General features: G+C 33.4%; 1 protein-coding gene across 1 annotated transcript in view; it reads left to right on the top strand.

The window, feature by feature from the left end:
- LOC109835099 overlaps window positions 1-13,139 on the top strand; it is a 17,054-nt gene extending 3,915 nt beyond the window's left edge. The window contains exons 3-7 of the mRNA XM_020403095.1: window positions 6,518-6,677; window positions 7,467-7,615; window positions 10,964-11,115; window positions 11,940-12,054; window positions 12,284-13,139. Coding sequence (XP_020258684.1) covers window positions 6,518-6,677; window positions 7,467-7,615; window positions 10,964-11,115; window positions 11,940-12,054; window positions 12,284-12,409 — 702 coding nt within the window. The 3' untranslated portion in view covers window positions 12,410-13,139. The remainder of the gene's footprint in view (window positions 1-6,517; window positions 6,678-7,466; window positions 7,616-10,963; window positions 11,116-11,939; window positions 12,055-12,283) is intronic.

Genomic DNA, 14,943 nt, shown 5'->3' with positions numbered 1-14,943 from the left:
ATTATATAGCACATATTATATAATATATATAATATAAATGATATAATATATAATATATTATATTAATTTATTATATAGTAAATAATATATTATGTGGTAAAATAATTTATTAGCAATAAAATAATGTATTGGTAACAAATGTTAATGCAATAATCATATATTCATAATGTAGTAATATTAATTTATATCATGAGTTATTCATAAGCTTTAATATATTAATTAAAAACTATAATATGTAACAGTTATTCATAAGCTTTAATATATTAATTAAAAACTATAATATGTAATATAATGTTAAAGTATTAATAATATATTAATTTATTAATAATATACTAGTAATAATATACTATTAATAGTATATATTACATAATATAATTAATAATTTGTTATTATTCTAACAATAGTGTAATATTATATTAATAATAAAATAATATTATTTTATATTTGTATTATATTTAATATAATAATGTAAAATAAATATTACAACAGTTTAGTCATAATATATTCTATTATAATTAATATTTAATATATTTAATGCTAATGTTATAAATGGTCAAACTAGTGTTGACCAAAAACACTTACCGTGGTGTTCTAAAAACACTTTGGGGAGAAAACACAACACCATGGTGTTTTTTCTATAAAAACACAATACGAAAAACACAATGGTATCCAAACAAAGCCTAGTTTTTTGTAGAGAGTTGTTACTCCTGCATAGGATTTAGATTGGACTGGTACACTACTGTCAAACACAACACCACCAATTTGAATGGGACACTTGATGCCACTCCTTTGAGCTCCTATTTCTATCTATTATACCGGTTTATCTTAATTTCTATGCATATTCTCATAAATTCCTAGACATCTCGTTCTTGCTCATTCTTTGTTCTTTTTATCTTTACGATGAAAAAAATTAAATAGTATATTACAAGGGTCAACCTAAGATGATTAAATCAGTGAAACCATGAGTAAGGAACAAATGGGTAAAGGAAGGACTTATAAGCATCACACTTTCATCCTTGATGACGATGACAATGATAAAGTGCTGGTTGTTTATGTATGCATCATGCTCCTTAGTAAATCCCTTCCCTTAGTAAATCCCTTCCCATAGTAAATCCCTTCTATTGAACAAGCTTGACAATGGCTATGAAGTGCTATCCTTTTCTAATTATATCACATCCTGGTTACCCTGCCAACAACCAAATCACACAAGCATGTTCATGTAGGTGTGCACACATACACACACTTAAAAGTTGAACAAGGAAAACTAAGGCTAGGTTTGGTAGGGGGTATAAGAAGGAAATGTGAGGTAAAGTAAGGTGCAATGAGGTACAAAGAAGGATATACCTTTTGAGCTTCTTGTTTGGTTAGAGGGAGGGTAATGGAGGGTATGATTTTTTCTTGTTTGGCGGAGGGGATGGGAAGGGAAGGTGAGGAAATGAGTTAGTTAAAGTACAATAACACCCTTTTGTTAAAATATTTCTAAAATCATATTATTAAGATTGTATTTGATTTATTAAAGCAAAAGGGAAAAGAAATAAAAGAAAGAAAGAAAGTATGAGGGAGGGTAAGGGGAGGTATATGACTTTTTCTTGTTTGGTGGAGGGAGGGGATAGGAAGGGGAGGTGAGGAAATGAATTAGTTAAAGTGCAATAGTACTCTTTTGTAAAAATATTTTCTAAAATCATATTTATAAGATTGTATTTAATTTATTAAGATCTAGACGTTGCACGTCACTGTAAATATCATCTTCTGAGTACACATGAGACCTACTTTGCTCCAATATTACATTTCTGCTTTCCATCACTTCGTTCCCTTCCCTACTGCCTTGGTGAGATCACCTAGTCGAATAGCAATCTCCAAATCTCCATGATCTTCTGCCTTCCTCTTCTTTGTTTTCGAAGTTGATTTTCCCGACCTGGTTGCAAAGTTCTCTTCAAGGAGCGATGTATGATGCGATTGCGGGCGGTTAGCATTAGTAATCAATTATCACATCATGATATTTTCCAAGTGTAGTACTAAGATCTTCATACTAAGGTAAACCATCTGGTGGGTTCTCCTCATGTATATGAGGTTCTTCATTTGCAACATTCCTCTTGAATTCTTCTCTCCTCTCTTTCGCTGTTTTTGCCCTGGCTTTAGTATCCATATCTCGTGCGTACAATGCAGACAACTTATTATAATAGCGCAAAGGAGTGCCCTTCCGTTTCTAATAGCGCAAAGGAGTGCCCTTCCGTTTCTTGGCTGCAGGATTTGCCTAAAATAATATAGAAACATAAAATGGAAGTTAGACACGTGCTTGTTAATGAACTAAATCAAGACAATATATTAAACATTACCTCAATAAGTGATCACCACACTTCTTTTGCATCCCACATTTTTATCTTTTCATTCCATGCAAATCCACTACCTCCACATTGTCATAAATTTCATTAAAATTCCTCTTGATAGTTCTTATTTTGTTTTTTATTTGGTCTTTGGAAAAGTTTCTACCCGACTTCTCATTCCCATCCTTCACGATTTTGTTTTATGCAGTAGTCATAAATTGGTCACCAATTCTATTTCCTCCATCTTGTTGGTTCAACAAAGCATCAATGAAAAATTAATCCATGTGATTATTCCACGATATGTTACATGACTTGACACGTTCCTTTGATGATTTGCCTTCTTTTTCGTCCGTATCAAACTTAAAACATTGCACTTCGAAAATTATTCATCAATGCTAAAAGTTTTATCAACTTACAAGTATAAAAATAAAATATTAGATTGCATACATGATATAATTCATTATTAGAAACAAAAAAAACTCACGTAAATGAAGCTGAGCTATGAAAGTGATCAATGAAACAAGATAGTACAAAAAACATACTATAAACCAAGTCATAGAAATCTTGGAAGTGGACTATAACTATAAGTTATTTTATGTAATACTTATTGTGACCAAACTATCAAAATCATTGATAAGTGTAAAATTGATTGCAACTGACTTGCAACAACATAGATTTGAATTTAGCATGAAGCTTCTAGCTAAAAAATCAAAGTTTGCAATTAGTAGGTAGGCGTTAGGTGATAATAAACAAATTAAAAAGTTGATTACAACAAACATAAAGTGGTGCTTGTTATGAATTGGAAAAAATATAGAATTTATGGAAAATTTATTACGACATACATACGAAAAGGCAATGATAAATATGCTACTTGACACAACTAGAACAGACTCGAGCAATAATTTGCTCAGTGATGAGTATGTAAATAGCCCCCCCACATAACACTTGCAATATTATCTCTTAAAAAAAGCTCTCCTAGAATCTTCATCATTACGCTCTTGAAAATTATATACTTCAGTTGGTAAAGGTGCATCATCGAGATCACAGTCCAGTTCATTAATAAGTTCTTTATCCGAGTTAATCCCTATCAAATAATTGTAGGATGCAACAAGTTGTGATAATGTCTGTTTGTGTTTCAATATCGTAATTTGGCTTTATACATCCTAGAATAGGAAACCTCTTTTTCAATGCACCAAAACTTCTTTCAATTACATTCCGAAGAGAAGCATGGCGCACGTTAAATAATTCTCTAGAATTTTTAGGAGCACGTGCAGAATATGCTCTCAAATGTTAATGTACACCTTGACAAGGCACAAGAAGTCCACTCCCAAGGATGAAACCAGCGTTGACAATATAATATTTATATAAGGTGATAAAGTTTTAACAATTCATATTATTTTAGGAAATTAAGATTTAGTCAATTTCAATGAATCAAATAGATAGTTAGAGTACCTTGAGGAATTTTCAAATTGGCTTTCCGACTTAATGCATTATTAATTATTCTTGATTCAGACGTAGTCCTTTCCCACCTCGGTAACACATACGTAAATTTTAAGTCAAATATACAAGCTACCAAAATATTTTGTGTAGGACAATCTTTTCTACCACGGTATCTTTGAGCTTCTTTATAAGGAACTTTTACTCAAATGTGGGTTCCATCAATAGCCCATGTACAATCCAGATACAATGTTCCAATATAAGTTTTATACGTTAGCTCAATTCTTTAGCAAAAACTTGAACCTAATTATTATGTATAAGTACCTTGAAGTATGGAAAAAACCTATTACTGTTGTGTATCTCAAAAGGGACTTATGTTCCATCTAGTTGTACGAGGAATTGATCTTCCAAGTAGATCATTGCTCTTGTAACTTGGTGAAATTATCGACTTACAGACTCTCCCAAACGACAAACAAAGACTTGCAAGGCAAAATTATGAGTACCACTTCCTATCATATATAAGCATTGTTTTAAATATCCCAACATGGCCCGATGTATCCTTTTATAGAGCTTTTCGTAGCCGATATGGTCTCTAAATATCATTTACCGCTTTTTATCTATTTTAAGCGAATGTCACTAATATGGCTGATATATCAGTCGATATATTGATATATTGGTCGATATATCTTTTTATATAGTTTGTCACAAAATAATATACTGCTCTTACCAATTTTGGACGAGATATCATGATTCTTCCATTACGTCAAATGACATTTTGACCTAAAAAATCAGCCAAATGTTGTCGTGTTGATTGCGGCATTGATTTGTTCTTTTATTTGTATTACAAGGCTGATTAATAATCTTGAACATATATTATTTACATTTTGTATGCTTAGATATCATTAAGTATATTGATATTACATTTTAGTGCATTACTATATATGCATCCATTATGACATTTCGATATTTACCTCATATCCCGGATATTTCCCCGATATCTGCAATCTGATATGAATTTTGGTCATCTGATATTTTCCTGATATTCAGTATTTAAAACCTTGTATATAAAAACCTAGCAACTTGCTCTTCAAATGTTACATTTTTTGTATCACCTACTTGACCATCTCTATGAAGTATATCGCATAAATTTTTGAAAGCTTCTTTACTCATTCATGTAAATGCGCGACAAAGCATATAACTCTTGGTAATGTATTTCATTAGATAATCTGGAAACATTAATCTCGGAAAGACTTCACTTTCAACATCTTTAATTGCCGGTTCTAGTCATAAATTCTTAGAATTGCATTGACTAATATAACATATTATGTAGGAAATAGCTTCAACAATAGCCATTCTCCGCCTTTGATACCACTCAACTGATTCATCACCAACAATATCATGCATATGAACATCATTATCCATCTAAAAATAATATAACATAAACAAAAGTAAACCAATATGAACAATTATAATTAGGACATTAACTCTAATAAAACAAAACGAACTCACGCAACTAATTCTCTCCCAAAAATTCTAACATGGTCAATCATAGTCCAACTTGATGCAATTAAAAAAAATCAAAGGTAGTGCTCTTTGGTAAGAGTTTTTTTTCAACTTCATCTAACCTGCAATTTGTATGATAGAATAATGAAATTAGACCTCAAATTAATAAATCAATTATATGCGAATGAAAATTTTGATTTAAGAAAGACAATTAACTAACACTTTGAAAGAAATAGATCGATTACTACAAGGTAAGTCTTGAAATCCAATAAAATTCTTTAGAGAAAAGAAATTCTCTTATTATTATCCCTTAATTACAAGGTATCAAAATAAATTTACTCAGAGCCACACCCTAACTCGTCTAATGTTGGTTCATAGTATGAAGTTGAAAAAATGTAGTATGATTGTCATACTAAAACCCATATCAAATTTCTAGGACATGTATAAAACTAATTATAAAGCTTCTTTTGATAACATTTAATATTAAAGAGCCATTTATTTATGAAGCAACTATCTAAAGAAGAAATCACTTGAGAAAGGGGAATGGAGGGAGAGAGGTGGCCGGCTTTGTTTCATAGATGATTGGAAGCAAAAAATTAGAATAGAAAAAAATGATCTTTGGATGAAAAAACTCGATCGCTACATTCTTGTGATTTTTTATAGCCGCTTTTTCTTTTCTTTTTTTCTGAGAACGGTGAAGAGAAGAGAGAGAGATAAGTTAGCGTTTTGATAAGATAATATATTTACTTAGATAATTATGAAATATTTTTTTGGAAGGATAAATGTGTAGTTGTAGCATGAATGTCCTCAATCCTTCCGTGTCTCTTTGATCTGGAGGGATATTTCTCTCTTAACATCCAATTCATTTTTCGCTTACTCTCTTCTTACCTTACAATACTTTACATTCCCTTCAAAATACCTCCTAGTAAAGAGGATTCTAAAAATTCTCTTACCTTACTCTACCTCCCCTCCTACCAAACTAGGTCTAAAATAAAAAGGGTATTCACCTCTATCCTCTTCACTTTCCTAACATGATATTTTTGTTGTCAAGGAGCCTTGTACATACTGAACTTAAAGTCGATTTTCTTTCTAATTTTGTGCTTTCTCACACTAGAAAATTTTGAGATTGGCTATATTTACGTTGACAATTCGAATACGTTACTGATGCTAAGTTTCTGCAGAATTATGTATCTGGCAGCGATATCAGCTGATTTTGTTAGATTGTTAACAGCCTTCTTTGTATTTGGTTTTAGGATATAGGACTCAAGGATAAAAGAGACTCTTCTCGCTATGTGGTGGTATTCCAGTATGGTTCTGCAGTATTATTTAACATTGCAGATCATGAAGCTGAAGAGTATCTTGATGTAGTTAGAAAGCATGCTTCTGGATTGCTTCCAGAGATGAGAAAGGATGGTGAGCTTTTTTTTTAAGTATATGAATTGATAGGCTTTTTCATGAGTTTGATATGAAAAATTCGATACTAATGAATGGCTGATTTTTTTTCATATGATGCTTGCTTCATGGTCATAATATCTGCTATTTACATATCTTAATTCCTCTTTTCTAGATTTTGGCAGATTTGAAAGGTGACTAAGTATTCAGTAAATGAACTGATTGACATTTAATCATTTTCTTCACATGCTTTGCTCAGCAACAATTAAAAGAGAGATTTTTGCTAATAACCACAAGGGTGAGAAAAATGAGTGGAAGAAATTGAATTTAGAGAAGTAATTCATGTAGCAAGATCAAAAAGATTAGAATAAAGGGTATATACTATTGCTTTTGCTGAAAAAACAGGTTGAGAAAGTAGAAAGAGCTGATATCACGGATTCACACTAAATGTTGATAGGATGAGACTAATATTTACTTGGGATAATGTAAGGAGAAGACCCAAGGCAAGGGAAATACTTGACTAATAACTGAATGGGGATATCTAGGATTATGTCAAAAGAGTTGAAACTTTCAGGGTATTTGGCCCGTTGAGATTATGAGTTGCCTGACGGTAAAATTAGAGTCATTCCCCATAATAACTGTCTGGATATCCAGTTTAAGAGAACCTGTGTCCTTGATACTTCTTCCTGTTGCACAAATTCTGACATTTCAATTATTTCTGTCTTCATTATTCCTTTTATGTTGACATGATTTGGTATTTTCAGTTAACGTTTAATATTAACCCTGACTTGATGTTTCTTTCATGGATAGATTATGCTGTAGTTGAAAAGCCCATGTTGATGACATGGATGCAAGGAGGCGCTGACTATATTGTTCTCAAGAATTTGGATATAGATGGCATACGCATCATTGGTAGTGTACTTGGCCAAAGTATTGCCCTTGATCATTATATAAGACAGGTATTATCTTACATAAAATTTTGTGTTCTACTTACTGTGTAAATTCTCTGCATTGGAGTACGCAGTATCTTTGATGCTTGCTTAAGTGTGAACTTAGAAAGTGACTTGCAAAGTAAGAGAGATGAACATCTAATGATTGTCACGCCTCGAATTTGCAGCGAAAATTCATAAATACGGTTTACGTGACAGCAGTGACTAATGTATGAGATAAGTCCCGAACATGAGTCAAGCCTGACACTTCATATCACAGAGCTTATCTCAAAACATATATAAACTTTCTGATGATAGAAGTTCAGAGCCACTACATATATAATTAGTACTTACAACCCACAAGCTCACCGTTACAAGCTTTTCACAAAATAAAGCATATTGTTGATTGTATGAAACCACCAAAGAGGAGGTTTTCCCATGTAACGCTTCCTAGCGATGTGTCACAACCCAAAGTTCAGCTTATAATATAGCTAGGCGAGATCTGAAAAATTAAAAAAAAACAACAGGGTGAGTTAGGGCTTTGTGAGAACATTCCTCACTAGAGTTCCTAGATAACTAACAAAATAATAACAATAATAATAATTCCCAGAAATAATGAATTATAAGTTTTGCACCACAATTTCAAAAATAGCAAGGTACGTTCCAAACAACATACTATTGTTATTTTTATGGAAAAATGCAACAGTTTATGTTTCTTTCTTATTTGCAAACTAAATATACTGTAATATATTCCAAAATCAAACCCATTTTTAAAACAAGGTAAATACTAAGAAAGAAATGGACTATTAAATTTGCGCAAAACCAAAGGGTTGTTATTTTCTCTATTGTCAGAATCTTAAATCTCGATGAGTCATTCGTGAATGTGAAAATCACCTTATAGGTCACACTAAGTCTATGAATTATAGCCTAGTAGCATAGGAATGCGTAAAACGCATCACATAATAGATAATTTCCTTGAATCGAATGCATCTAACATGACCATAGGGAATTATAAGTTTTGCACCACAATTTCAAAAATAGCAAGGTACGTTCCAAACAACATACTATTGTTATTTTTATGGAAAAATGCAACAGTTTATGTTTCTTTCTTATTTGCAAACTAAATATACTGTAATATATTCCAAAATCAAACCCATTTTTAAAACAAGGTAAATACTAAGAAAGAAATGGACTATTAAATTTGCGCAAAACCAAAGGGTTGTTATTTTCTCTATTGTCAGAATCTTAAATCTCGATGAGTCATTCGTGAATGGAAAAATCACCTCATAGGTCACACCAAGGCTACGAATTATAACCCCGTAGCATGGGAATGTGTAAAACGCATTACTCAATAGATAATTTTCGGAATCGAATGCACCTAACATTGCCATAGGTTGCTGGCCAAATACAGAAGGGCCAGAATAAATTTCAGAAGGGTCAAATGTAAAAGGGCCAAATACAGAAGGGCCGGACACAGAAGGGCCAACAAAGGTGCATTCACCATATGACAGACAAAATACTTCATAGTGGACTTTCTGAGGGTTTAAAAAATCCACTTGTCAAATCGGAAACACATCCTTTATCAGAATTTGCTAAACAATTTTTAAATCAAGTGGATGAGTCTAAACTCATCATCTTAATTAAAACAGTTTACGAATTTTACTTTTCTCTATTTTTATCAGATGCTAAGTCACAAAAATCCTTGAATCCATTAAACTATCGAAATACGTTCAAAATACTTCTTTTCTTCAAAAGCTTTCAAATAAATCAATATCTACAATTATTTGAAATCGCATGAGAACCAAATTCACTTTTTATATTTTATATAAAAATCAAATTAATTTGTTTATCATATCTTGTACGAAATCAACATTGTATTATGGCTTAGGCCACAACAGAAGTAGATCAAACCACCTTTAACTTATATACACGAAAATGTTATGTTATTTAGTTTTCGATCACATGATCAATCAAACATAACACTCATGTAATTTCATATTATAAAATACTAGTGAGAAATGAGCTCGCCTCTATTGGTCACGACTTCCTCAAAATATTGTTCTTTTGAATATCAACCAGAACCTAAAATGTGAATATATAAAGCTAATATTAATTCATGGCAACATATATTATAAGTTAATCAATTCATAATCTAGAGCCAAATAAGTTCAAATATAATCAATAATAATTAAAATCTATAACTAGGGTACATATGAATTTATTGCCAACTTTAGCAATTTATCAAAATTTTATAACTCTCCTATACTAGCTTTTGGACTTCCTAATAATTTATGATAAGACAGGGGGTTATAGGGAATTAATTAGACCTAAAAGTTGTCTTTTATTCTTCAGATTGGACTTATTTGCAAATAGAGAGAATGACAGTGGTCCCTATTGAAATATCCTTGCATATTCATGGTTTAACTCTATGCTCGGGCCTCTTGGCAAATTAACAACGCAACAGGGTTTAAGCAAAATTTTTCGTTTCTTATATATTCTGGACCTATTTACAAACTCAAAAACTTTCAGGGGTCCCAAAGAAATTGTGTTATTTTATTCTAATTTCCTCTCTCTCTCCTCTATATCTTCTTCCTCAACCGATCCCCTTCTCCTCCTCTTCTCTCTCTCTCTCTCTCTCTCTCTCTCGCGCGCACGTGCCATGGTGGTAGGGAATCGCCGATGATAAGGGTGGCTGGAGCGTGATCTTCCTCGGATCTAGGGTTAGTTTTTCTTTTCTTCTTTTTTTTCCAGTCATTCACATAAATCTTAAACATATAGTAATTCTCTTTTGCAATCCTAGTTCTTAGCTTCATTATCATAACATCCTCACTCATTCTATTTTGATTCAAATTATGAGAATTTACTATGCAAAATAAAAATGGGTTATACCTTAATGATTGGGGTACTGATTTATTGCCTTGGTCTTTCTTTCTCCCGCCACGAGCTCTCTCTATCTCCTACAAAAGTTGAGGATGAGAGGATTTTTTTCCGTTTTATTCTTCTGTTGAGGAGGTGCCGCCCAAATTATCAAATGACTTTTAGCCATTAAAACACCACTTGGCAGTTTATCAAGAGCTAGTGGTGAGATCCTATGAAGCACGGACACGCATAACGTGAAGCCGTGTCGTGTCGTGTATGTGCCAGACGCATGTGTTGGACACACGTATCCTATGTATTTTTTAGGATTTGCCTCGTGTCGGATTGTCGGATGGCCTTGTCGGATCCGTGTCCGTGCTACATAGGTGAAATCCAAAGAAATCCCTTAATTAGTTTCCCCTAATCTTTATTGAAGAAAATTTTTCATTAATTAAAATTTGAAGATCTAATTACTTAGGCTACTACAATGATGATGTTATAGCTGCTTTATTCTCCTCATAGGTCGATGATATTGTTGAAGAATTTACCGACATAAATCGTGGTATGGAGAAGACGGGGACTTTTACCATGCAAAGGAAGAAGTTATTCCAACTTGTGGGAAAGGCCAACTCAAATCTTGCTGATGTAATCATAAAACTTGGACTTTTTGATAGGTATGTTATAGACCTATAAGCATTTAGTATAGAGATTTTTGGAATGATTATATTAGTCCAACATTTTTGTTGAGAAGTGAAGGAAAGTTTATCCAAGTAGAATTTGTGCTCTTACCAATTTTGGCTGAGACAGTAAACTGATAAATACTACTTCCTCTATATTTGTGAAATGGTGCCAATGTAGATATTATTTTTCCCTGAATTGTTTTATCTAGTTTGATTAGATCAATTTTTTCTTTCCCGTTTATTTAAAAGTTGTTGTTTTATATTTATTAGAGAAAATTTAGTTCAGTTTCTTAAAGTTCCCCTCTCCTTGAACTGTTGCGTGCAAAATGATTTCTGAGAGGCTATCATTCACTATTAAACATGACATCTCCTTGACTAGTATGATCATCATTGCCTTGCAGGTCCTAACATTAGAGTGACCCCTTATGATCTCTTATGGATCGCATTCATCTTAATTATACAACATAGCTATCCTATAATTTGTTTACCTCTCAGTCGTTTTTAGCTATAATTTGATTCCTTGGTTGAATATGTGTGTGCTTTTATTTTTATACTTGAAGTCTCAAATATGATTTACCTCAGGCTGTTGTTTTGTTGCATATGCCATCGAGCGCAGTTATGCTTTATTAACTTGTTTAACCCAAATGTTTTATATGCCAAAGCTTATCCCAACACATACATGAACCAAAATTGATGCACTCTAAGAACAGTGATTTTCCAGTTGCTATGAAACCTTTCTCCTGTATTAGTGGAGATCTGTTTGTAATATAGCCAACAAACTAACTGGTGGCCATTCTCGCTCTTTTCCTTACGAACAGATCTGAAATTGCATGGAGGAATGCTAACTATGCCCAGATATTGGAGTATCTACGTGAAGAATATGAACTCACACAACGCTTTGGAAGCCTGGACTTCAAGTTAAAATTTGTGGAGGTACATCTTTATTCGTCCTCTTCTACTTCTATATTGGCATTTCCTCACACTTTTCTGTATGCTAAAGTTTTCTTGCAACATTTTGAAGTTTGCTAATTCAAATCCTCTATAGTTATAGTTTCAAATGCAGATTTTGTTAATAGACACTTAGTTATGTGTGTGTTTGTTGGTTACTTGGTGGTGTTATTTTTTTTCATTATTTTCTTAATACGTGTATTTGTATTTGCAGCATAACATTCATTTCCTTCAAGAAGTGCTCCAAAACAGAAGATCCGATCTCTTGGAATGGGGTGTTATTATCCTGTTGACCATCGAAAACATTATTTCGATGTATGAAATCCTCAACCCTTCTTGAGAACATTTATGGCCAACTTCATCAGCCATGGTTGGTAATAAGTTTCGCCATGATTCTTCTGAGCTTGATTCTTCTAAGCTTGGTGCTCTTAAACTTCTTATTGTGCCAATAATCTCATCCGAACTTGTATTCTGGAAATGCCTCAGTTTTTTTATCTCTACATGCTTTGATCCCGAAGTTTCACATTTTTTTTACTCATTCCTGATGATTTCAACGCAACTTAGATGGAGGGTTCTTATTATGGTCCTAGTTTGTAAATCCTCTATTCTTTGCTCAGTCTTTGAACTCTCTTTTGCATCATCACGTGCTTTGTGCCTGAAGTGATCATGATTTCAGGTAAGCTTTCATTTCCTAATGATCTCTATGCTGATTTACATAGAAATAGAAATCTTCACACCTCTTATCCAAAGTCTTGAAGACCTTTTTTTCCTACATTAATGAGGATCAAACATATTTCTTCTGAATTATTCAAGGTGTTCTGACATACACTTGTTTTCCATCATATCCAGCACTGGGCTCTAATTTTCTTCCAGTGTCTCTTTTTCCCCTTTTATTTTATTAAGGAAATAATTGTTGTTGCTCTTTGTAGACCCATGTATACAAACAGAAAATTAGAAACGAGTTTACTGAACAATTCGCAGTATTAAACTGAATTTGTATACAGAATTAGAAATGAGCTTACTGAACGATTCACAGTATTAAACTGAAAGTTGCCAAATTGTTTTGATAATTATTGTGCAAAGGTTTTATACAGAAAACTGGGGTTGCTTTTTTTTTTTAATTGATACTACATCCGGATCATTGAAATTAGAAATTTTGTTTATTCTTTTCCTAATGGAATGTTTGTTTTTCGATGAAAATTAAATCTAAGACCTTTTAGTATGCAAGAGAAATCCTTTGATTATTTCATTTATCTATTTCGAACTGGAAATTGAAATCATGACCAGTTATCTGGAGAACTTTCATAAAAGAGACAGCAATGAGTGAATTTGTTGAAGGCAGGTTGGAAGCTTTAAAATGGTCACTTTTGTCGGAGATACCGGCTGCTGGCCTTTTCCGGATGTGTTGGACCCAGACAGTGTGTCTAGTACTGGAAACTAGTGTATCATGGCAGCTTTCAGAGATTTTAGGAGAAACGTATTCATGACTGTTGCCCCTGTTGTGTTTATATTCTGGGGGCTTGTAGATATTTGTCCCTTAAATCTGACCTATTTTGATGTTAGTCCCTCAATCTTTATATTTTGATATTAGCCCCTCAAATTGCATTAGTTTGTTGATATTAGTCTCTAGTTCTTCTATTAGAACACCTAAATCATGGTGTGGTTAACCCTAACCATGGATGATAATTTATTAGAATACCTCCGGACAAACCCCTATCCCCGTCTCCTCCTTCCTCTTCACTGCCGGCGACAACAATGGTGGCGGAGCACGTTTCCTCTCTTTACTAGCGTCAATATTGTTGGGGAAGTTGAGAATCGGCTTTCAACCTCTCATCTTGATCGCCTTTTCAGGTCACAGATCTCGGTGGCGAACTTCACCCAAGGTCGTCAGCGAAACCCGCTATATCTTTGGGAGAATCGGGACTTTGGTTGCGGGTTGGTAGTGGGTTTGGGTTTGGATCCAATAAGGACGGGCATGTGTTTTGGGGCTCTTAACGGGTTTGTTTCAATTGGGTTTGGGTTGATGAAGGTCATAACTATCCAATAAATGCAAGGGTTAAAGATAACTGAACATTCCCCTAAAGATTTTAAGACTAGAATCAGCACAGTAATGCAATTTGAGGGACTAATATCAAAATATGAAGATTATTTGAGGGGCTAACATCAAAATAGGTCAGATTTACGGGACTAATATATTAGAAAACCCTTGCATTTATTTTCAGCCATGAATAATTGTTTGTTGTTGATCCAGTTCAGCAATGGCCCCATGTTCATCAAGGTACCTCTCTAACTGTGACTTGCAACAGTATCTCTAAGTTCGAGGCAGATCAACCCCAAAGTGATTTTAAAGCTGTAAAGTGATTTCAGCTCGAGGAGTTGTCATCAATGGGGAGCCCATTCTGTCTTTAGAGGAAGCGTATTTTGGAGCATAAAATCTTTCTCGGTTACAGAAAAATTCCACAATCTTAGGATTGACCATCGAGTACACCTTATCTTTTATGGATATTGAGCATTGTATTTTGCCTGGAAAACATTAGGTATATTTTGACGATGGTCGGACAGAGAACTTAATTGTTCTATATCTGGTGCTGAACGAATAAGTCAAGTTCGGTTCGGTTGTTTCGGTTTGGATTTGGATCCAACTACCTAAGAAAATGGGTTGAGAAACATGGACGAATGGATGGGTGGGAGAAACAAGTGGATCAAGGAATAACAAGAACGATGCAGATACATGATATATTGAAGGAAAGAGAGCAGGAATTTTGTGGACCAACAAGAAGAGAAGAATATTGATTTTAGAGATTTTTTCGAACACAAACCAGCCCGTTAAAATTCAGTCAGTTTAGCTCCATTTATGCTCAGGTGAGTTACCGG

Source organism: Asparagus officinalis, chromosome 3 (assembly GCF_001876935.1).
Source record: "Asparagus officinalis chromosome 3, Aspof.V1, whole genome shotgun sequence".
NCBI classification, from domain to species: domain Eukaryota; kingdom Viridiplantae; phylum Streptophyta; class Magnoliopsida; order Asparagales; family Asparagaceae; genus Asparagus; species Asparagus officinalis.
The sequence above is the reverse complement of the archived record's forward strand: the minus strand, read 5'-3'. Positions and strand labels throughout refer to the sequence as shown.